General features: G+C 43.0%; 1 protein-coding gene and 1 long non-coding RNA gene across 3 annotated transcripts in view; one reads left to right on the top strand and one right to left on the bottom strand.

Annotated features, from left to right (window-relative positions):
* Positions 1–12,451, top strand: part of CCDC58 (coiled-coil domain containing 58) — a 41,206-nt gene extending 28,755 nt beyond the window's left edge. For both annotated transcript variants that reach the window (XM_030205097.1, XM_030205098.1), the window contains exon 5: positions 12,178–12,451. In XM_030205097.1, coding sequence (XP_030060957.1) covers positions 12,178–12,228 — 51 coding nt within the window. In that variant the 3' untranslated portion in view covers positions 12,229–12,451. The remainder of the gene's footprint in view (positions 1–12,177) is intronic.
* Positions 139–21,374, bottom strand: LOC115471393. The gene is made up of 3 exons (XR_003942315.1): positions 21,340–21,374; positions 362–520; positions 139–278 (listed from the first exon to the last, which is right to left on the bottom strand). It is a non-coding gene; the product is annotated as an uncharacterized LOC115471393 (long non-coding RNA).
* Positions 21,375–22,339: the final 965 nt, after the last annotated feature.

The following is a 22,339-nucleotide window of genomic DNA, read 5'->3' as shown; positions in this document are numbered from 1 at the left end:
AGAGAACTTATATCTGCTTTTCAGCTTAATCATTGTTCTCAAAAACCTCACCCCTTTTGTACTTTTTTCTACAGATATGACACCAAAACTAATAGAAAAGTGTTTGCAAAATTTTATTATTGAAAAAAGGGAGCCTTATATCCTCTTAGTTCTCAAAGGCGTGCGCACACAAGGAAATCCAAGCGATATTGGGGAAAGTCTGATACTGGCCAGCATTTCGCTGAGCTGCATCAGGGAGTTTATACCTATATGAATCAGTTCCCACTGGTAGTGATAACCTGTGTAATCAAAACACATTTCTCATTGATTTTTAACAAAATGAGCACTCACAAAACTCACAGATATCAAATCCATCACTTACAATTTTCCATGGCTTCAGCCTACTTTGGACAATTTTCCCTGTGCTTCAGTGTAATGTGGAAACCTTATGTAATAGCCCTTCATGGACTGCTATGTAGGCAACATCATTTACACCTTCTGAAGTAGCTGTATCACTGTAGTTGTAAAGCAGTTTTGGATCCTATTGAGATAAAAGAAACCGTTTAAAACACATCATTCTTCTTGTTCTATAACAGTGACAAATGCTAAATGGACAAGCAGAGGTGGGAGGAAACAGTTTCCCCAGGCAGCAGCTTAAAATAAACCTCCCTGTAAGTTAGACTACTCTTAAAGGATCATTTTGTGAATTTACTCTGTACGAGAGGACATGATGTGTTTTGGGTCTGATTGGACAATTATGACAATGTTAGTGTGCAAACAATCCTAGTCCAAATGATGTTAACCACTGTAACATTTTTTGTTGTTGTGGAAATTGACCTCAAACAAAAAGGGCTCAAAACATAAATTAAGGCCTTATCACATTGGGATTTATCATCAATTCATCCTTTCATATAATTTAGTTTTTTTAACTCTGTTAAACCCATTGTTCCCTCTAAGCTGAGCAGCAGTCCTCCAACTGCAGTGATGCCAGTGGGGGGCACTGTTTCACTATCGCATTTCCAATAGAGAGGGAGAGGCAAGTTCTGCAGGATTCCAGAGAATCTGCTTGTGCCTAGTGATTGAAAACAAAACCAGTGCTGGGCAGACTTCTACGGTCTGTGCCCTGATCGTGACTTAATAGATATGGATGGGCTAGAACATAAATTTTAAGGGGCTTCGACATTAACTCGCAGAAATTTTTAGTACAAGAACAGTGCTGGGCAGACTTCTACATTCTGTGCCCTGAAAATGGCAAGGACAAATCAAACTCTGGTATACATATAAAGTATCGCATACCATGTATAATGAGTTTATCTTGTTGGGCAGACTGGATGGGCCGTACAAGTCTTTATCTGTCGTCATTTACTATGTTACAATACTGAAGTAGCACCCCCCACTGGCAGCAATGCAGTTGGAGGACTGCCACTCAGCTTAGAGGAAACAGTGTATAAACCCCCAATGTGCAGCTCTTCAAACTTTCTTCAATCTTATTTCAGTAATTTTTAAAGAATCTTACTACATTTATCATTCACTTATTCCAGCAGTCGGAATCCAAGTTCCAACATGGTATCATACTTCAATTTTGGTTTTGCATCAGGGAACTTAAGTTTTTTATGTTTAAACGTTTTTTATTGACATTGCAGTAACACAAACATTGTCATACAGGTTCTGCATATAACGTCCATCCAACCTCAATCTAAATATACAACAATTGCTAACTAACATACAGCATTTGTGAATTTAAGGCCAACATTTATTACCCCATCGAATGTACCTATCCTCCCCCCACCCTCTCCCATTCCCTTCCTTAACCCCCCTTTACCCCAGACCTGGGGAACTTAAGTTTTAAACTTTATCTTTCCACTTCACTGATAGACCTGAAAAAAAAAAAATGACGACAGTATTGTATGTGTGTATAACTCTTGCTCTCTCTCTCTCTGTATGTGTATATATACACTCAAATGAACAATAACAACACAGCAATTTGCAAACAGTTAAAATCCTCCAATCAAACTATAGACATCCATTCAAGCTCAGAATTCAGTCCATTGGCCTGTAAAGATCTTAGTTTAAAAATCCACAATAGTTCTTGATAGTTCAGTTAATGAAGACAGTCTCCTCCACACTGGTCTTTGCACACACGATCAATAATCCACCAGTGAATATCATCCGCTTTGATGCTTCTCCAACCAATGAGTCATCAATGACACTGATCAATTCTCGGTGCATAGCCGATGTTCGTGTTAATTTATGTTTCAATATTTTTATTGGTGATTCAACAAAACCAAACATACAATAGGCACAAATGCAGAAATGGTAAATACCACTATCTGATTAAAAGGAGTATGAACAAGACAATTGTGCTATCATCCAACTGTTAACTGTTTTTCTCCCCACCCTCATTGTTGTAATCTGCGGTACAACTAGATTTATTAATGAAAGTTACAAAAACTACAGTGAAGGACCCGCATGAATGAAATACCAACCTCTTAGCTTTTAGCCCCCCCCCCCCAATCCAAACCTTGAACCATTCAATCATATTCTTAGTCCCTCCCCACTTCTCCTTCCTGAACACCTCTCCCCACTTCCACTCCACATGTGCCTACTGATACACACCCCCAACCCCATCCTATCCCTTATAAACCACTTTATGAATCTTGTTCGTGCTAATTTAATCAAAGTCACCTATAACATGTCTGCTGCACATATACTAGATGACAAGAGGCCTAAGATGGCATAGATAACATTCAGAGTTAGGAGAAACAACATCAAGGTGGAAGATATTCGCTAGCAGATTATTGACCACTTGAGTGAAGATAGGCATGGAGAAGATAATCTTCACCAGTTGAATTATGAAGAGATCTTTACAGACAGTGGACTGAATTCTGAGCTTAAATGGATGTCTCTAGTTTGATCAGAGGATTTTAAATGTTTGCAAATTGCTGTGTTGCTATTATTTAAGTCATGTGAGAATATATATAAGATGCTGCCACCATATTCTTTTCTTCAAGACATCTATAGGTAAGCAGGCAGATGAAGTTGGAAATTAAGTTCTCTAATGCAGAGTCGAATTGCAAATGATATTGTGTTGGAACTTGGATTCTGACTTCTGGCGTAAGATAAGTGAATGATTAATTTAAAAGTCTTCTTCAAACTTTATTTTGTCTTAGTTCAGTCATTTTTTTTTTTTTTTCAAATATTTATTTATAGTTTTAACATTTGGAAACACAGTATACAACTATACATTAGCTCTGTAGATGTATGGCTTCAAAAAACAGCATATAGATTTCAAACATCATCAAAATACATCAACTGAACTGATATATACCTCTGCTTAGATTAACCATGTCCCCCTCCTTTTAAACCCTCCCACCCCTTGTCATATTGGGTGTGCAACAAGTCTTATATTACAGTAGTTGCTTTCCATTTAATATATGGATCCCATATTTTATGGTAATGTATGATTCGACCGTTTCTCATGGCTGTAAGTTTTGACATTAGTTGTATTCTATCCAATCTTTCCCGGACTGTGTGTACCCCCGGAATCGTGGGCTTCTTCCAAGCTGAAGCCATGACCAATTTGCCTGCCACAAAAAGCTGAGTGGCTAAGCTGTGCGTGATTTTTTTAATCCCTGGAGGTTTAAAGTGAAGCAGACAGCTTTCCACCCCCATGGGATATATCTGATTCGTCACTTCACACAGGAAATCCACCACCTCGGTCCAAAACTTTTGAGCATGTCTACAGGCCCACCACACGTGAAACATATCCCCTTTTACCTCACATTGCCTCCAACAGTTACCAGAGCCCTTTTTATACATTGTGGCTAGCCGGTGAGGGGTGTAGTACCACCAATATAGCATCTTGTGCCCGTTTTCTATCATGGCACTAGAGATTGATACCCTTAGTAGTGATCGAAAGGCCTGCGCCCATTGAGAGGGGTCATAGGTGGAACCCATTGCTGTCTCCCATTTTGTAGTGTAATGTTCTATCGGGTTATCCTTAGCTAGAAGGGCCCCATAGATTCTAGTTATCCCCCCTTTACTACCCCCCTTTGTCAGACTTTGTTCCAGTAGTGTCTCCGTTAGGCTAAGCTCTTCTGCCACTCTCTTCTTTATAAAGTCACGAACTTGGTAGAATTGGAAAGCTTGCCGGGGGGAGAGTCCATGTTCTTGGCATAATTCTGTGTATGAGGCCACTACCCCCTGTTCCCACATTTGTCCCAGTTCACACAAGCCTCGCTCTTCCCATTCTAAGTATGCCCCGTCTAATTGACCCGGCCCAAATTGCGGAGCGAATCTAAGGAACATGTGTGTAAAGTATGTCCTTTCTGGGAAGTGCTGTTTCCGTATCTTTCTCCAGGTCATAAGGGGCCACTGCAACACTGGGGGGCTTCTCTTAATTATTTCGTCTAATTGATGTGTCGGCAGCCACGGCACTGCTCTCAAGGGTATGGGATCTACCCATCTCTGTTCCATTTTAATGCCTATCTTTACCGGATTCTGCTGCCATGCGGCTAATATTTTTAAGTGCGCCGCCTGATAATATGTCTTAAAAGAGGGGACCCCCATCCCGCCCCGTCTATGCGATTGATATAACACCTCTCTCCGCACTCTCGGAGGTTTCTTCTTCCAGATGAACGCAAATGCCTTCCTCTGCAAATTTCGCAGAAAGCCCTCTGGGAGAGCAATTGGCAGCGCCATGAAAAGATATAGAAGTTTGGGGAGAACTATCATTTTTATTGCACTGATTCTTCCCATCCATGACAGAGTCAGGCCCTCCCAACGTTCCATCTCCAAAAAGAGATCTTGCACCTTATCCGGGAAGTTGTATTTGAAAATTTCTTCTATTCTACGTGGAATATTGACCCCTAAGTAGCGAATGTATTTGGTCGCCCACCTATACTGAAATTGCTGTTGGAGCTGTGTTAGCTGTACTCCAGGGATCCCCACCTCCAATGCTTCAGATTTGTCAAAATTAATTTTAAACCCGGACACCTTCCCATATCTTTGTATAATCTCATTTATTTTTGGGAAGGAGACCAAGGGTTCCACTAGTGTGAGTAATATATCATCAGCAAACATGAGAACTTTGGTCTCTATTCCTCCCCATCTTGGGCCCCTGATCTCTCTTTGGGCTCTAATTTGAATAGCCAACGGTTCCATTACTAGGGCAAATAATAGCGGGGATAGCGCGCAGCCCTGCCTGGTGCCCCTATACAGCTGGAATGTTTGAGAAAGATGGCCATTAACCCGCACAGCCGCCTTTGGGGATTTGTATATTGTATGTAGCCAGGACCCAAACCGCCCTCCAATGCCTACCTGCCTTAATACTTCAAATAAAAAGGGCCAGCTCACCCTGTCAAACGCTTTTTCGGCGTCCAGGGATAATATACATAGGGTGCTGTTATGAAGTTGTGCATTCTGAACCATAAAAATGGCTCTTCTGATATTGTCAAAAGTCTGTCGACCTTCTACAAACCCAGCCTGATCTTCATGAACCAATTTCGGAAGATACTTTTGTAATCTGGTTGCCAGTGTTTTAGTAAATATTTTGTAGTCCACCCCTAGTAGGGAGATAGGCCTATATGAGCCACATTTCTGTGGGTCCTTGCCTGCTTTGGGAATCACAGTTATCGTAGCAAGATCCCAAGTCGGCGGCAACCCCGTGGTTGTATCTATAGAGTTGAAGACCCTCACCAAAATGGGGGCCAACAACCCTCCAAAGATTTTATAAAATCGATTTGTATATCCATCGGGGCCCGGCGTCTTGTGGGGAGCCAGCGCTTTAATTGTGTATTGGACCTCCTCTAGCGTGATGGGCTTTGATAGCATTTGCTGAGCATCCTCAGACAGAGGTGGCAGCTCAACTCCCGCTAAAAACTCCGTTATATTTTCTAGGTTTGGGGTCGTCTCTGGGGTGTACAGTTGTTGATAAAAGGATCTAAAAATGGACTTTACTGATTCCAAATCTGAGTGGAGCTCACCCTGTTCATCAATTAAACTTCCTACTCCATTTCTAGCAGCTCTTTGCTTTAATTTATATGCTAATAACCGACTGGGCTTATTACCAAATTCAAAATGTGTTTGACCCACCCTCTGCAGTTGTACCGACAAGTCTGCCAATTCCAATTCCAGGTCTAGGATCTGGTTTCTTATCTCCTGTGCCTGTTTCAGCAATGTTGAACCGGGCTGTGCACCCCTCTGCTGCACTTCCCCCTCCACCCGCAGCAATTCCTCCCACAATTTCTGTTCCTCCGCAACTCTCTTTTTCCAGCAATGTGAGCGCAACGCTATCAGTTGGCCTCGCAGCACTGCCTTAAGCCCCTCCCAGAGTGTAGCCGGGGATATCTCCCCATTGTCATTATGGGTGAGATACTCTTTAATATATTGTTCAATTGAGAGTAGATTATCTGGGCTCATTAATAATGTGTCATCTAGGCACCATATGCGTTCTTTCAGTGGCACCCCCACGTTAGAAAAGCGCAACAGCACTGGGGAGTGATCCGACCATGTACGCGGTAGTATCTGGGATGTGGTCCCCATACTCGATATCGTTACGTCTCCCAGCCACATGTCTATTCGAGAAAAGCTGTGATGTACTGAGGAGAAAAATGTATAGCTGCGTGTTGAGGGGTTATCCCTACGCCACAAATCTATTAACTGCCACCTTGTGAGTAGCTCTCTAAATTGGCGTCTACCCTGTTGGCCATATGTGACTCCCATTGTGGAATTATCTAAATGCGGGTGCAAAGTGATGTTAAAGTCTCCTCCTATTAATAGGGATCCCTCAATGTGTTGTGTGATTTGTCGGTCTAATTCTAGAAAAAATTGCTCCTGATTGGCATTGGGCCCATAAATGTTTAAAACCGTGTAAACCTTTCCAGCTAGTTGCAGGTTCACAATCAGGTATCGCCCATCTTTGTCCCGTATTACTTTCCGCACCACCCAGGGCTTGGAATTACTAAGTGCTATCAGAACCCCTTTGCTTTTTGTGTTCGCACTGGAAGAAGCAAAATATATATGAGGGTATTGTCTATGCGTGCAGAGTCTCTCATATCTGGGCTTAAGGTGGGTTTCCTGGATTAAAGCCACATCCACCTGTAGGCGGCAAAGCTCCCTGAATAGCAATTGTCGCTTTCTGGGAATGTTTAGCCCCTTTACATTTAATGACAGCCATGTTATATCAGCCATAATTACCCCAAGTTGTCATTCCTCGCCTCTTCACTTCATCTGTACCCTGATGCACACCATGCGCCTCTCTTACTATGTCGTCTTCGTTCCTCTCCCTTCTCCCCTCTCCCTCCCACTTCCCACCCTTCCCCCCCCCCCCCCCCTCTGCAAGTTGGGTGTCTCTCAATATCGACAGGCACCCAAGTAAAGAGAAAGTGACTCACCAATCATTTACCGCATACCCCTTAAACAGCAATTAACGTAACATGAGCAAACTAACAGTACTTAAACATGTCTTTTGTCTTGGTCCCGAGCCGCTACTCTGGCATCCAGCGGCTTTTCACCTTCTATTGATTCTGGGTCGTCTCGTCCAACAGTCTCATGTGATTTTAGCAGCAGATTGTTGTCGCTGCAGTCTCCGAGGGCCTTTTCCCACTCTTTTCCATTTTGTTGGTGCAGATTGCGTTGCATTTCTCTTATCCCCGCTGGGAGCAGCCAAGTCCACTTCCACTTCCATTTCCAGGCAGGTCAGTCTGGCCTCCTCTAGCGATCTCACTTGATGCAGCTTGCCATCCTTGTAGAATGCCAAGGCAAAGGGATATCGCCATCTATATTGTATGTTTAGGTCACGCAGCCTTCTTGTAAAAGGTTTCAGTTCATTTCTTCTCTTTAACGTCGCTGCTGCCACGTCTTGGTAAATTTCGATTCTATATGAGTCCCATTTAAAATCTGTGACTTGACGTGCTGCTTTTAGGACTTGTTCTTTGAACTTAAAGCTCGTGAAGCAGGCTATTATATCTTTTGATGTGTTATTGCGGCTCGGGCCCAGCGCTCTATGGGCCCTTTCTATTTGGACTGCCTCTGCTTCAATAGCCGTATTATTCGCTGCCATCAGCTCTGCCACCATCTTTTGGATCACCGCTATGCTGTCTTGATACATGGGCGTCTCTGGCAGTCCACGAAAACGCAGGTTGTTCCGTCGGCCCCTATTTTCTAAATCCTCAACTTTGGACCATAGATGCTGCTGTTCTTTGTGCAGGTCTGTAAATTGTTGTTCCATCTGACCCACAGCTTCACTGTGGCCTTCCACCTGGTTCTCTGTTTCCTCTAGACGCGCCCCCAGCTCCCGTATTTCACCTCTAAGGTCAGCTCCAAGCGTGGCCACTTCTGCTCGTAGCGCTTTTAAGTTTGAGCTGATTTCCTGCAGCCAGTTTTTTAGCGCTGGAGCGATCTCTCCGTCTGCCTCCTCCAAAACAGGGCGCTCAGGCGATCCCTCGCTTCGGCGCTGGTGCTTCTCCTCCCATTTCTCTTGCTCTCCGCGGGCCGTCGCCATCTTGGAGCGCCGTCTCCGCTCGGGTAGGCAAAGCGAGCTAGATCCACCCCCGTCGTTTTCTGACTCATTTTAGCAAAATTGCCGATTGAGGGGGCGGGTATCCAGACCCACTGAGCTTCGTTTGCAGCTGCTCGCTCGATTTTATTATCAAACTTCTTGCGGGGTAGCGGGAGCTCCGCTCTCAGACGTCCATTTTAGTTGGTGACGTCACTTCCTCAGTTCAGTCATTTTTAAAGAGTTGAACATTGAGGTTTAACTCAGAGTTTCAAAAAAATGTGATAAGGCTTTTATTTGTTCATCCTTTTTTTTTTTTTCTTTTGAAGTCTAGTTTTCCAACAAAAAAATGTTATGACTTTTATCAGACTAGGATTGTTTGCTTGGTAATTTGTCTTCCAATTGGAGTTCAATATAGGTGTTTCAAGCATGGTTAGTGTGACATCATGCATGTGGACCAAATAGATGCCATTATGGTGAGTGTAATTTGTGATCTTTATGTTACTATCCTGCTTATAATCGAAAGAGAAAAATGCCTATATTGTGACCCAAATCGGGAGATGGGCGTCTTTCTCCTGTGGGCACCCAAATCGGTATAATCGAAAGCCGATTTTGGGCGTTTCCAACTGCAATCCGTCGCGGAAACGGGTAAAGTTGACGGGGGCGTGTCGGAGGCATGGTGAAGGCGGAACTGGGGCATGGTTATCGGCCGAGGAGAGATGGGCATCTTTAGCTGATCGAAAAAAAAAAGGCGTTTTTACCGCGATTTTGGGTCACTTTTTTTGGACCCTTTTTTTTTTTTTTTTTTTCACGAACAGGTCCCAAAAAAGTGCCCCAACTGACCAGATGACTACTGGAGGGAATCGGGGATGACCTCCCCGGACTCCCCCAGTGGTCACTAACCCCCTCCCACCAAAAAACCCCCACTTTACAAACTTTTTTCCAGCCTCTATGCCAGCCTCAAATGCCGTACCCACCTCCATGACAGCAGAATGTGTTCTATCCTCTGACAGCCTTTCCCTGGTTCTGATGTGGCTCTTGGGTGAGTGCGACACCTTTTCTGTTATGCGCACTGCAGAGACACATCAGCAATGCATTGTGGTGGGTGTAGGGTATTGGGCTCCGTGATTCCACTAGCTTGTGGCAAATGCTTACGATGTTGGTAGTTGGTAGTCTCTACTCCCATGGTGCTTTTCCCTCTGCTTACTGGGTCAGAGTGTGCCCTGTTTTGTTTCCGGTAGTCCATGAGGTAGTGGCCATTTTTGTAAGCCAGTTTTAGATCCCTTTCACGTGTTAGCCACGTTACAGAACTTAGTTCTTACCTTGAATGTGGCTGAAAGAGGGCATTGTACACCATTCTGCCAGCTCGGACCTACTGCTAATCTCAGTACCAGAGAGACTCTTTGCCAGTGGGGCACAACCTCTGATCTGCAGTTAACTGTGAGTAAGCATGCTTATTCCAATAAAGGACGTTTTCGGAGAGATTAGTCTTCAGGTGTCAACTGGTGTGCCAATGTTATATAGCAGCAACAAGTCCTAGAGGCCTGCATGTATGCAGGTCCCTGGAGCACTTTTAGTGGGTACCGCAGTTCACTTCAGCCAGGTGGACCCAGGCCCATCCCCCCTACCTGTAACACTTGTGCTGGTAAATGGGAGGCCTCCAAAACCCACTGTACCCACATGTAGGTGCCCCCTTCACCCCTAAGAGCTATGGTAGTGTTGTACATTTGTGGGTAGTGGGTTTTGGGGGAGGGGGGTTGGGTGCTCAGCACCCATGGTAAGGGAGCTATGCATGTGGGAGCGTTGTCTGAAGTCCACCGCACTGACCTCTAGGGTGCCCAGTTGGTGTCCTGGCATGTCAGGGGGGCAAGTGTACTATGAATCGTGGCCCCTCCCACGACCAAATGGCTCGGATTAGGACGTTTTTGAGCTGGGCGTTTTTACTTTCCATTATCGCTGAAAAACGTCCATTTTTTCGAAAATACGGTCTGTCCCACCTCTTCACGTACCCATTTTCGGACATAGACGCCCATGGAGATAGGCGTTCGCATTCGATTATGCCCCTCTATGGGTCTCATTTTCAAAGCACTTAGAGTTACAGAGTTCTGTAGGTTACTGTGTAACTTCGTAAGCCTAAGTGATTTGAAAATACACCTCTTAAGTCTGTTCCAAGACTGAATGAAAGTTTTTCCAAGTTGCACTACTTCCTACTAGTCAAACTGTTGGATGGTGTCTGACACGGAGTTTAAGTTAAAACTAAGAACTCTGGGTCTTCAGGTTTTATAAAGAGTAATAGAAACATAGAAAAAAAATACCATTATAAAATTGGAAAGGGGTAGGAAAACGGTGCACTGGAAACATTGGGGCCTTATTTTGTTATTCACACACAACTTTATTTTTATCACTAGCTGGATAAAGGAAAGGGTATCATGTTAGCTCTCTTAGGACCTCTTTTACTAAGGCACTTAGTAGATTTAGCGAGCGCTAGAAATTAGTGTGCGCTAAATGCTAAGATGCCCATAATAGTCCTTTAGGTGTCTTAGCGTTTAGTGCGTGCTAATCATTAGGGCATGCAAAATCCACTAGCGTGCCTTAGTTAAAGGGGCCTTTATATTTGTAGAAAAAGGTTAACAAGTTGCATGGAATTGAACTAAATACTGTACATTTGTGGCTAACATTTGAGAGTTAATGCCCTTGCATTGGCCTGATGAGTGAAGTGAAGTTTAGTTAGTTAAAAGCTCTTCATAAATGCACAAGGTTAATCCAGGGAAATATTGCTTGTAACTTCTTTGTTGATTTATAATCAACTGGTTGAAAAAAGATTGTGTTTTATACATGTCTATTAACACTTGGTGGCACTGCAGCACAAGGCTCATGTATCGGGCATTCTCTTTACTAGTGCACTCCGTTTATTGCCAAAGCCATTTATGTGGGTAAATTGACCTGTCTGATTATTACTGTCCCCCAGGACTGCTAAAAAGTGCATGTGTAGTTTTAGCCACATTAAAAAGTGATGTTCCTGTGGGCAGATATGAATCATTAGTATAAAAGTACGCATACATCACATTTTCCAACATGGTGTGCATTATTTTATATATGCCCCGCCATCTCCTGCAACTAAGAGCAGATGCGAAGTGCACAGACACTTTTCATGCACATACTTAACCTAATTTTCAAAGGGAAGCTATACTTTTCTTTTGAAAATTAGCTATAAAGTACATATTGAAAAAGTACCTATGTGCTTTGCAGCTATACTGGCTACTAAAACTTGTCCCCAGAATGTGGGGTAAAATTAGAGCAAAATTTTAGCTACAACAGGAAAGACAAGTGTAGGTAGTGAGACTGTTGTCTATGGCAGATATTTTGTAAAATATGAAAAAATGACAGGCTTGGTAGCACATTAGACATACCACTTGAGTGAAGCATGAGCTTTTGAGGACAAGATTCCGTTTCATTGGATGGACTTTGTAAGTCTATGTGCTTTGAAAATGAGCCTCAAAATTGACTCTTGTTCTTCAAAAGTCAAGTCTCAGTACACTGCTTCTTTGCTACCCCTCTGAAACTAACCTCGCCATGTGGCATCATAAGTTTTGATGCATCCGATTATTTTTTTCCCTTGGAGATACTGAATATCTGAGTGAAAGTGCTTATTGCTCAGGTACCAAATGTAAACACTCTCCTTTTTTTGGTTTTATCATCAGGTTTTTAGTGAAAGGTGTAGGATTCATTTCAAGCCTCCAAAACTCCAGTGATGGAAGGGAGTCTGCCAGTAACACAGAAAGGTGGAGACTGTTGGGCACAAGGTCTGGGGATGTTAGGTGCTACTCTCGTCATCTTTCTGACCTGCACAGCTGAAACTGAAGATTCACTGTTGCATCAAGAGCTGAAACTGTACTTGGAATTAAGTAAATCAACTGCTATTTTGTACCTAATCTGTGAAAAGAAATGTTTTATAGGAATTAAAATTGATTCTCAGATGGAGTGTGATGGCAGCATTACTACTACTACTACTACTATTTAGCATTTCTATAGCGCTACAAGGCGTACGCAGCGCTGCACAAACATAGAAGACAGTCCCTGCTCAAAGAGCTTACAATCTAATAGACAAGAAATACATAAAGTAAGCAAATCAAATCTATTCATGTGAACGGGAAGGAAGAGAGGAGGGTAGGTGGAGGCGAGTGGTTACGAGTCAAAAGCAATGTTAAAGAGGTGGGCTTTCAGTCTAGATTTAAAGTTGGCCAAGGATGGGGCAAAACGTAGGGGCTCAGGAAGTTTATTCCAGGCGTAGGGTGCAGCGAGACAGAAGGCGCGAAGTCTGGAGTTGGCAGTAGTGGAGAAGGGAACAGATAAGAAGGATTTATCCATGGAGCGGAGTGCACGGGAAGGGGTGTAGGGAAGGACGAGTGTGGAGAGATACTGGGGAGCAGCAGAGTGAGTACATTTATAGGTTAGTAGAAGAAGTTTGAACAGGATGCGAAAACGGATAGGGAGCCAGTGAAGGGTCTTGAGGAGAGGGGTAGTATGAGTAAAGCGACCCTGGCGGAAGACGGGCAGCAGAGTTTTGAACCGACTGGAGAGGGGAGAGGTGACTAAGTGGGAGGCCAGCAAGAAGCAGATTGCAGTAGTCTAAACGAGAGGTGACAAGGGTGTGGATGAGGGTTTTGGTAGAGTGCTCGGAAAGAAAGGGGTGGATTTTACGGATGTTGTAAAGAAAGAAACGACAGGTCTTGGCGATCTGCTGGATATGAGCAGAGAAGGAGAGAGAAGAGTCAAAGATGACCCCAAGGTTTCGAGCTGAGGAGACAGGGAGAATGAGAGAGCCATCAACAGAAATAGAAAACGGGGGGAGCGGGGAGGTGGGTTTGGGGGGGAAAATGAGAAGCTCGGTTTCCTTTCTTCCAGCTCTGTTTTATCTGGAGGAAGAAGTTTTCTTTGGACAGTTCCTTTCCTCACATGGAAAGATATCCTCAGTACAGTCTTGAGTCCTGCACATGTTTTTCTAGTGCATCTTTTTCTTGTTTTGTTCAGGTTTAGTTTTTCACTACACACAGCATACAAGAACTAGGGCAAAGCTGCATCATCCAGTGTAAAACTGAAAACCTTAATTCTGAAAAATTTTCAGAAATTTGTTTGCAGTTTCCTTGTTCGTCTGTTAGCAATTTGGGATCTTGCCAGGTACTTGTGACCTGGATTGGCCACTGTTGGAAACAGAATACTGGGCTTGATGGACCTTCGGTCTGTCCCATTATGGCAATGCTTATGTTCAGTTGTGTTAGCAAAGACACAATACCAAACTGTATTCAGGGCCTGGAATGCAAGGGTTTTAAATGGTTTATTTACTTGGGGGGGGGGGGGGTAAGCATGGCTCATAGAATTCTTTCCTACCCCTGTATGTCTGCTGTGTGTTTTGTAACTTTGTTGTCTCTGTGCTGGAGGACGAGTGGGGCAGATTTGAATGGATTAACACCAAAATATTGTCTTGGTTTAGAAAGACTGAAAAAAGTGAAATGAGCAGTGGTAAAAAATCAGACCATTAGATATTATTGTCAGTAGATTTCAAAGGATGAATGTTAGTTTAACCACAGGATGCCTTTGTTTTACCGAAACAAGTATTCAGGTATTTGTGTACTTCAACTGTCTTCATCACTAGTTGGCAGTACACCAAGAAACATGGTTTAGTCATTAGGTTTCACAGTAAAATTTACAACAAAGAAAATGAAATATACATTAAAGAGCCAGCCCACTCTGCATGTGTGAAAAAACTTGAGAGAAGCAATTCCCTAACTGCTGTTTCAGTGTATCAATGTTTTCTGTGTTGAAGAAACTAGAATTATTTCTCTGGAATGGTGAGTTTTAATCTGGCCCATTTTCAAATTTGATGTCCTTTTTCTAGATTTTCCTCCATGCCAAATTTGTTGGAGAGTTATTTTGTTCCCAGATGGACAGATATTTTAATCCCTTACACTGATGTAAAAAAGTTTTTTTTACCCTCTTTCCTCCTGATTTCCCCTATTATTGCATATATGTCACAGTGAATGGTTTCTGATCTTTAAACACATTATTAGACAAAGGGAAGCTGAGTAAACACACAACACAATTTTTAAACTATAACTTCATTTATTTAAGGAACAAAGTTATCCAAAACTTTATAGCACCCATATGAAAAAGTAATCGTCCCCTTAGTTATTCAATGAACCAAGTGACCAAATTTAGTTGATAATTAGTTGCAGCCAGTTCTGTTGAATCTAAACCTCATTGTGTATTGAACCTTGCCATGAGAGGGAAGTAGTCACCACAAATGCTCTACAAAAACACTATACTATGAACAAAGGAGATGAGAAAAAACAGTTGTTGAACTAGATCAGTCTTGAAAGGGTTGCAAAGCTATTTCTAAAGCTCTGAGATTCTACCAAACCACAACGAGAGCCATTAACTCCAAATGGAGAGAAAACAGAACTGTAGTGAATTTTCCCAGGAGCAGTTGGCCTGCTGAAATGACTCCAAGGGCACAACGACAACTCATCTAAGAAGTCACAAAACATCCCAGAAGGACATCCAAAAAAACTGCAGGCCTCTCTAGCTTCAGTTAAGTACATGACTCCACAATAAGAAAGACACCGGGCAGAAATGGGATTCATGGGAGAGTACAAGGTGGAAGCTGCTGCTATCCAAGAATAACATCACTGTTCGTCTCAAATTTACAGAAGCACATCTGCATGATACCCAAGCCTTTTGGTATCAATTTTTTTGTTTTGTTACATTTGTACCCCGCACTTCCCACTCATGGCAGGCTCAATGCGGCTTACATGGGGCAATGGAGGGTTAAGTGACTTGCCCAGAGTCACAAGGAGCCGCCTGTGCCTGAAGTGGGAATCAAACTCAGTTCCCCAGGACCAAAGTCCACCACCCTAACCACTAGGCCACTCCTCCACTGTTGTAAATTGAGGGGTTCAGAGACCCCCAAGAAGGCTGAAGTGACCTTAAATCTGACTCCATCTCTAAATAGCACTAGTACTGGGGTAATCAAGGAGTTGTGAAGTTCTAAAAGGAATTGCCACTAAGAGAGACGTTAGGTCTAAGGAAAAGATACCAGCCTTATGACAAACTGGATTTAGATTACAAGTTATACAATGCAGCGAAAGATAGCCTGATACAGCAAAAGCATTTATACTTACAGCCTTTCATCATTAAGTGAAGCCCACAAATCATCATTTGGAATGAGGAGTTTATTTGCCAAGATACAAGTCAAATCAGTGATTGACAACAGGCAAGTACAATCAATTAATTATAGGAATATAATAATCCAGCTGCAAACAGGTGTTAATTAGTTCCTAATCTTTTATAATTTCTTTTACCAATTAAAGGTTTTACAAGGGAAAGCAATTAGGTAATTTGGCAATTCTGCTGGACACATTGGTTTCCCTTAGAGAGAGAGAGTGGCAACCCTTTTCTCTCTAACGTAAACCAGGAAATACCCTGATTTTTATAGGTGCCTCAGGATATGGATAATATGACAGTAGATATACCTGATTGGATCTATGCTAATGTCATGGTTGTCACTGATTGGCTCATGCTAATGAGTAGCTTCTATCTTGCTAACATGGTTTTGTCTTTAGCTCACTTGACCACAAATCTTAAGCAAGACCCTGCATCCAGCTACACCTTTCCTTTCTCACACCATGGCTGACCACAAACAGATACAGCTTCCATTTTGTGCTGAAATCCTCCATTTTGTTTCCATATCTATTGACCTAACTTTTCCTAATTTAGCTTATTGAGGCCTCAGTCCGGGCTACAAACTAGGCCATACTTTTCCAGTAAGCTCCCAGTTATGTCAGCCATCAGATTTCTGACTCAGCCAAGGTCTGTAATAGCCTGAGCTCTATGACTGGGCCCGCCACCATTCCAGTGGGGGGGTCTGTGGCTGTACCATAATTATACACCACTCATCTATGGACAGATGAGTCAAAAGTGGACCACTTTGGACAACAAGGTCCCATTATGTCTGGTGTAAACCAAATACAGCTTTTCACAGGGAGTATGATAGTGTGGGAATGCTTTGCAGCCTCAGGACCTGGAAAACTAGCTTTTACTGAAGGAACCATGAATTCTACACTGTACCAGAAAATTCTTAAGGAAAATGTCTGGTCATCTGTCTGTGAGCTGAAGCATAATTGGGCTGTGCACCAAGACAATGATCCACAACGCAAAAGCAAGACTACATCTGAATGGCTAAGAGGAAAAAAAATTTTTGGTCTGGCGAAGTCACTTGAACGCAATAGAGATCCTGTGGCAGGACCTGAAATGAACAGTTCATGCATGAAAACTTGTGAATGTGTCTGAATTAAAGCAGTTCTGCACAGAAAAGTGAGGTAAGCTTTCTCAACAGTGATGTGAAAGACCAATATCAAATTATGGGAATTGTTTGGTTGCAATTTTTGCTGCTAAAGGTGGTGCAACAGTTATTAAAGAGGGCAGTTAGTTTTTTTTTCACATGGGTGATATGGGTGTCGGATAACTTTGACTTTTAAATAAATGGTTATAATTTAAAAGCAGTGTTTTGTGTTCAGATTCCCTTGTGCAGTACAGTTTTTATATTTTGTTTGAAGATCAGAAATCATACATGTGACATAATAATAAGGGAAATGGGGGGAGGGGGTGTTAAAGACTTTTTCATAGCACTGTTCCCCGGATTCTATATAGCGCGCCTAGCATGCCACGCATATTCTGTAACGCGTGTAAGTTAATTGGCTTAAGCCAATCAGCGTTGTTAATGTCTCTTAAGCAATAATGAGCACTAATTGGTGAAAATTAGAATTTACGTGCACAACTCTAAGTGTATTCTGTAATGCAGTGCGCCTAAATTTTAATTTGTACAGGTAAAAAGGGGTGTGGTTATAGGTGGGGAAATGGGTGTTTTGTAGGTGTGCCAAAAACATTTTTTTTAATTATTTTTTTAAAACTGATATACAATGTCCAAACAGCATCACAATACCAGGATACAAAAGAAAACTCAAAAAAATACAAATAATCAATATTTTTAGAAAAATTTGTAATCTTTGTCCACTATAAGAAGTAATTGGACCCAATAGAAAAGGAAAAAGAAAATAAATGTTTACCAGAGAAAAAATTACATGTTTAAATGTAGTTCCCATGTTCACCTGTTTACCTCTGCTACCTTCTAACAGTGAACATGGGAACTACATTTAAACATGCAATTTTTTCTCTGGCATTCAAAAATTCTTCCAATTGTTTGGACTCAAAAAAACTGAAATTGTTTACCCTCAACCAATATTATACAATTATAAGGAAAATGTAACACATAACTAGCGCCAAGGGCATGAACCCTGGACTACAGGGCCAGGAAGGTCTTGGGCCTTGCCTGTGTTCCTCTTGCCAAATCAGAAAACACCCTGATTTTTTAACCCATAAACAAAGACTACAAATAACGAAAGGAAAGCTTTAATACAGTGTTACTGTCAGGTTCAAAAGCGAAAGTCACTATCAATGTAGTCCTCTGGGTAATAACCTCCAGGGAAGATTCCAAAAAATCTGTTAAATTCAGGTCCCCTTCACCTCTAGGCTGAGCAGCCAAACCATTGGAGATCCTAGGGCTTGGAATATACTGAGCCCTGGTGGTAGGTGGAAAAGAATCAGATGGCATATTTCCAACGCAGGTAACAAAGGAGACTTTGTAAAGTTCAAGAGTCTCAAGTATTCCAAACATCTAGCAACAACATTCTTTTCCTTAACTGAGGCCATTCCAGACTTTCCACTGTCTACATTTTAAATCTGAGAAGGGCTAATTATCCACCGCCTGAGCCTGCACCAAAACTACACTGGAGATAGAAATTAAATCCTTAGGGACCCTTTTACAAAGGTGCACCAAAAAGTGGCCTGCAGTAGTGTGGGCGCATGTATTGGACGCACAATGGACCATTTCTCCACTGTGTTTAGAAAAAAGGAGGTTGTTTTTTGGGCCAGGAAATGAAAACCTGCGTGAGTCTATTCATGGCCTGAGCCCTTAATGCCACCCACTGACTTAGCAGTAAGGGCTCACGCATTAACTGCACAATAAATGTCCAGCATGCACCAACAGCCAATTACCACCAGGAACACACCTGCAATAGAAAATAGAAAATTATTTTCTACTGCAGGTTTCGGCACGTGACAAACTCAGAATTACCACCAGGCGCACGTGCTAGCCGGGCGGTAATGCCAATTTGATGCACACACGTAGAGTCTTTTGCACCTTTGTAAAAAAGGTCCCTTAGTGTTTTGTCTTGTAATGTCCGGAAGGGAAGTTTGCATATTACCAATGGTGTCCCAAAGTGACTCCAATGTCACTATGGCTGGTCTTGCCAAAACCCGACGAGTTGGAAGTAATGCGAGTATCAACTTGAGTTAAAAAGCTAACAGTTCCTTCGCTAAGGATCTTGTTAGCATGCTGATATTCCAAACTCAAAGTTGAAGCCATACTCACAGTGGGAGCCCCCCCCCCGATACAACAAGATTTTTCCCCAGACTGGGTCACCATAGCTGTTTCCACTCCAACTGCGAGGCTACTTCCTGGTTATGGGAGAGCCGCACATTCCACAGGGCTCAGACACCCCGCTCAAACTGCCACCCGAGGCTCTCGCCTCAGGCAGAGGCAGGAGGTAGCAAGGGAATGGCAGCACTCGAAAATGCTCCAGAGTTGCCGGCCTCGTTGAAGGTATAGAGGAGGAAGCTGGAGGATTTTGCCTCTCCTCTTTACCATGCCACTCAATCTGAGCCCGATCGAGCAGCAACACCCAGAGAAACAGAGCACCGCCAGGTACGTCTCTCCTCACCGCCATCTTGGATCCGGGTGTTACAAAATGTATGCGCATTATAGAATATGGCCTTCTGCACCTAAATCTATGTGCCAGGATTTACTCCCATGTTTTCATTGGTGTAAATGGAGGTGTGTAGTTTTAGGCACTGGAATATTAACTAAGCTTATTCTATTTACTGCGCCTAAATATAAGCTCTGCTTATAGAATATGTTTGAAGGAAATGTTTTTAAAGGAACTAAGCATGATCAGATATCTAGTTGTTACATGTTGCTTGCAATAGATTTCAGAGGTTGGATTTTATAGTTTAGGATGATACTGTCCCAAGGCAACAATTTGTTGAGCTTCTTCAGTACTATCAGACCGTACACATAGCAACCAGCAGGAAACTGCAAGTTCAGTTACAGGATGTTACCATACATACCAGCCATTAACAAAGCTACAAAGTTCAGTCGCTAGGATTCACAGGAAAAGCAATGGGGTGGGAGAATGTGATAGAGAAAACACGGTAATTACACTGTAGACCTTATGTAGTACTGACATTGGGATCCAAGATATTTGATTGCATTATGTGAATCTGCTTTATATAGGGTCTATAGTGTAATATATAATAAAAAATGGAGGGGGCAGGGTAGCCATTTGCTGCATTGTAAGCAATCCCACATTATACAGAGCTGCATTATATGGGGGTCTACAGTGCATTTCCAATCCCACTGTATGGGTTTGGCTGTGCATTTATGTGTATACAGAGGGGGTGGGGGAGAGCAGGAATCACTTGGTGGGAAAACATACAGCACATGTGTCATGGAATTATTTCCAGTCCATCAGCCTGTTCGTGTTTATATCTGTGTTGGCTCTGGTTGTATCTGTGATTGGGAGATTGCGAACATGGAGAGGTAGTTTATAAGGATCAAATTCCTAACTGCTGTTTTTCATTATTTGAACATATCTGTGCTGCAGAAGCTGGAAGTGCCTTTGAAGGGAGTTTATTCCTCTAGAATTCCCAACCCAGTCTTTTCACCAGTTCTTTCCTCATGCCATGTTTGAACTCATTCTGTTTAATTTGTGGGGGTTCTCAACCCCTTATGCATAACTTATTTCCAACTTCTGTTGGGTTGGAAAGAATAAAAAAAATTTTTTTTTTAATCTATTCATGACCTAACTGTGGACTGTAAGATAGCTTTTTTTTTTTTTTTTAATTTATTTTTATTGAACTAAATATATTTTGTTAGTCCAATTTTAAAAAATTATACTTTTATTTTGTTTTGTTGTATTTCCATTCATTACCTTTAAAAATTGACCTACACGGCCTCCACAACATTTTATTTAGTCAGGCCATATAGCAGTGCATAGAAGTAGAGAACTTTATAAAAGGCCTAGGGTCCTGTTTACTAAGCCACGTTATAGGCATGTTAGCATTTTTAACGTGTGTTTAAAATTTATGTGCGTTAACTGTGTATATGCTTACACTATTCCTGTAGGTGCATACACGGTTAGCGCGTGCGCTAATTGTAAGTGCATTAAAAACGCTAACACGCCTTAGTAAACAGGGCCCCTAATGTGAAAATTTTTCAGAAATTTGTTTACAAGACCCTTGCTCAACTGTATCTGTGTTAGCAAAGATGTTATAAACTGGAGCAGTTTCTGTGCTTGGAAGTAAAACAGTAGCGCAAATGTTTTACTGACAGCAACACAGGCCAATAATCCTACCTTAAAAATGTAAGTATATGTGTGATATGTCACAGCTTCTTCTTAACCTATAACACTGACATTTCAAATGATGAAAAAAAAAATCACCATTATTATTTGAGTAATAAGACAGCTTATCACAAAATGTACCAGGTTAATCTAGGGAAACTGCTTGTTTAATGACTTTTACCCTCATAATCATAGGCGCCCTGTATAAGAGACTTGGGGAGGCTAAGAGGCATATTTTCAAAGCACTTAGCCTTCCAAAGTTCCATAGGTTTCTATGGAACTTTGGAAGGCTAAGTGCTTTCAAAATATGCCTCTAAGCCTCCCCAGCCCGCCGCCCGCCCGCCGTACCTTTAAATATTATATTTTTGCTGGAGTCGTGGGCAGCGCTGGCATTGAAGGCATCAGCAGGCTCATCGCGGTTCCAGCAGCCTTCCCTCGCAAGTCGGATGATGGCTCCACCCTCTTCTGACGTATTTCCTGTTTCTACGAGGGCGGAGCCATCATCCGACTTGCGAGGGAAGGCTGCTGGAACCGCGATGAACCTGCTGATGCCTTCAATGCCGGCGCTGCCCGCGACTCCAGCAAAAATATAATATTTAAAGGTACGGCTGGGGGGGGGCAGGAAGGAAAAGAGGGCAGATGGGAGAGGAGAGGAGGGTTGCTGCACATGGTGGAAGAAGGGGAGAGGAGGGTTGCTGGACATGGGTGGATGGAGGAAAGGGGAGAGGAGGGTTGCTGGACATGGGTGGATGGAGGGAAGGAAGGGGAGAGGAGGGTTGCTGGACATGGGTGGATGGAGGGAAGGGGAGAGGAGGGTTGCCGCACATGGTGGAAGCAGGGGAGAGGAGGGTTGCTGGACATGGGTGGATGGAGGGAAAGGGAGAGGAGGGTTGCTGGACATGGGTGGATGGAGGGAAGGAGAGAGAAAGGTTGCTGCACATGGTGGAAGCAGGAGAGAGGAGGGTTGCTGGACATGGGTGGATGGAGGGAAGGGGAGAGGAGGGTTGCTGCACATGGTGGAAGGAGAGGAGAGGGCAGGGGAGAGGAGGGTTGCTGGACATGGGTGGATGGAGGGGAGGGGAGAGGAGGGTTGCTGCACATGGTGGATGAAGGGGAGAGGAGAGGAGGGTTGCTGCACATGGTGGATGAAGGGGAGAGGAGAGGAGAGGGCAGGGGAGAGGAGAGTTGCTGGACATGGGTGGATGGAGGGGAGGGGAGAGGAGGGTTGCTGGACATGGAGGGGGAGGGAGGAGTGAGGAAGGAAGGAGATGAGATGACGGAAAAGGAAGAGAGTAGAAAAACTGCACATGGATGAAGAAAATAGGCAAAAGCTGGATCCACTCGACAG

This window comes from Microcaecilia unicolor, chromosome 5 (genome assembly GCF_901765095.1).
Source record: "Microcaecilia unicolor chromosome 5, aMicUni1.1, whole genome shotgun sequence".
Taxonomy (NCBI): domain Eukaryota; kingdom Metazoa; phylum Chordata; class Amphibia; order Gymnophiona; family Siphonopidae; genus Microcaecilia; species Microcaecilia unicolor.
Note: the sequence above shows the minus strand (reverse complement) of the source record. Positions and strands in the feature narration are given on the sequence as shown.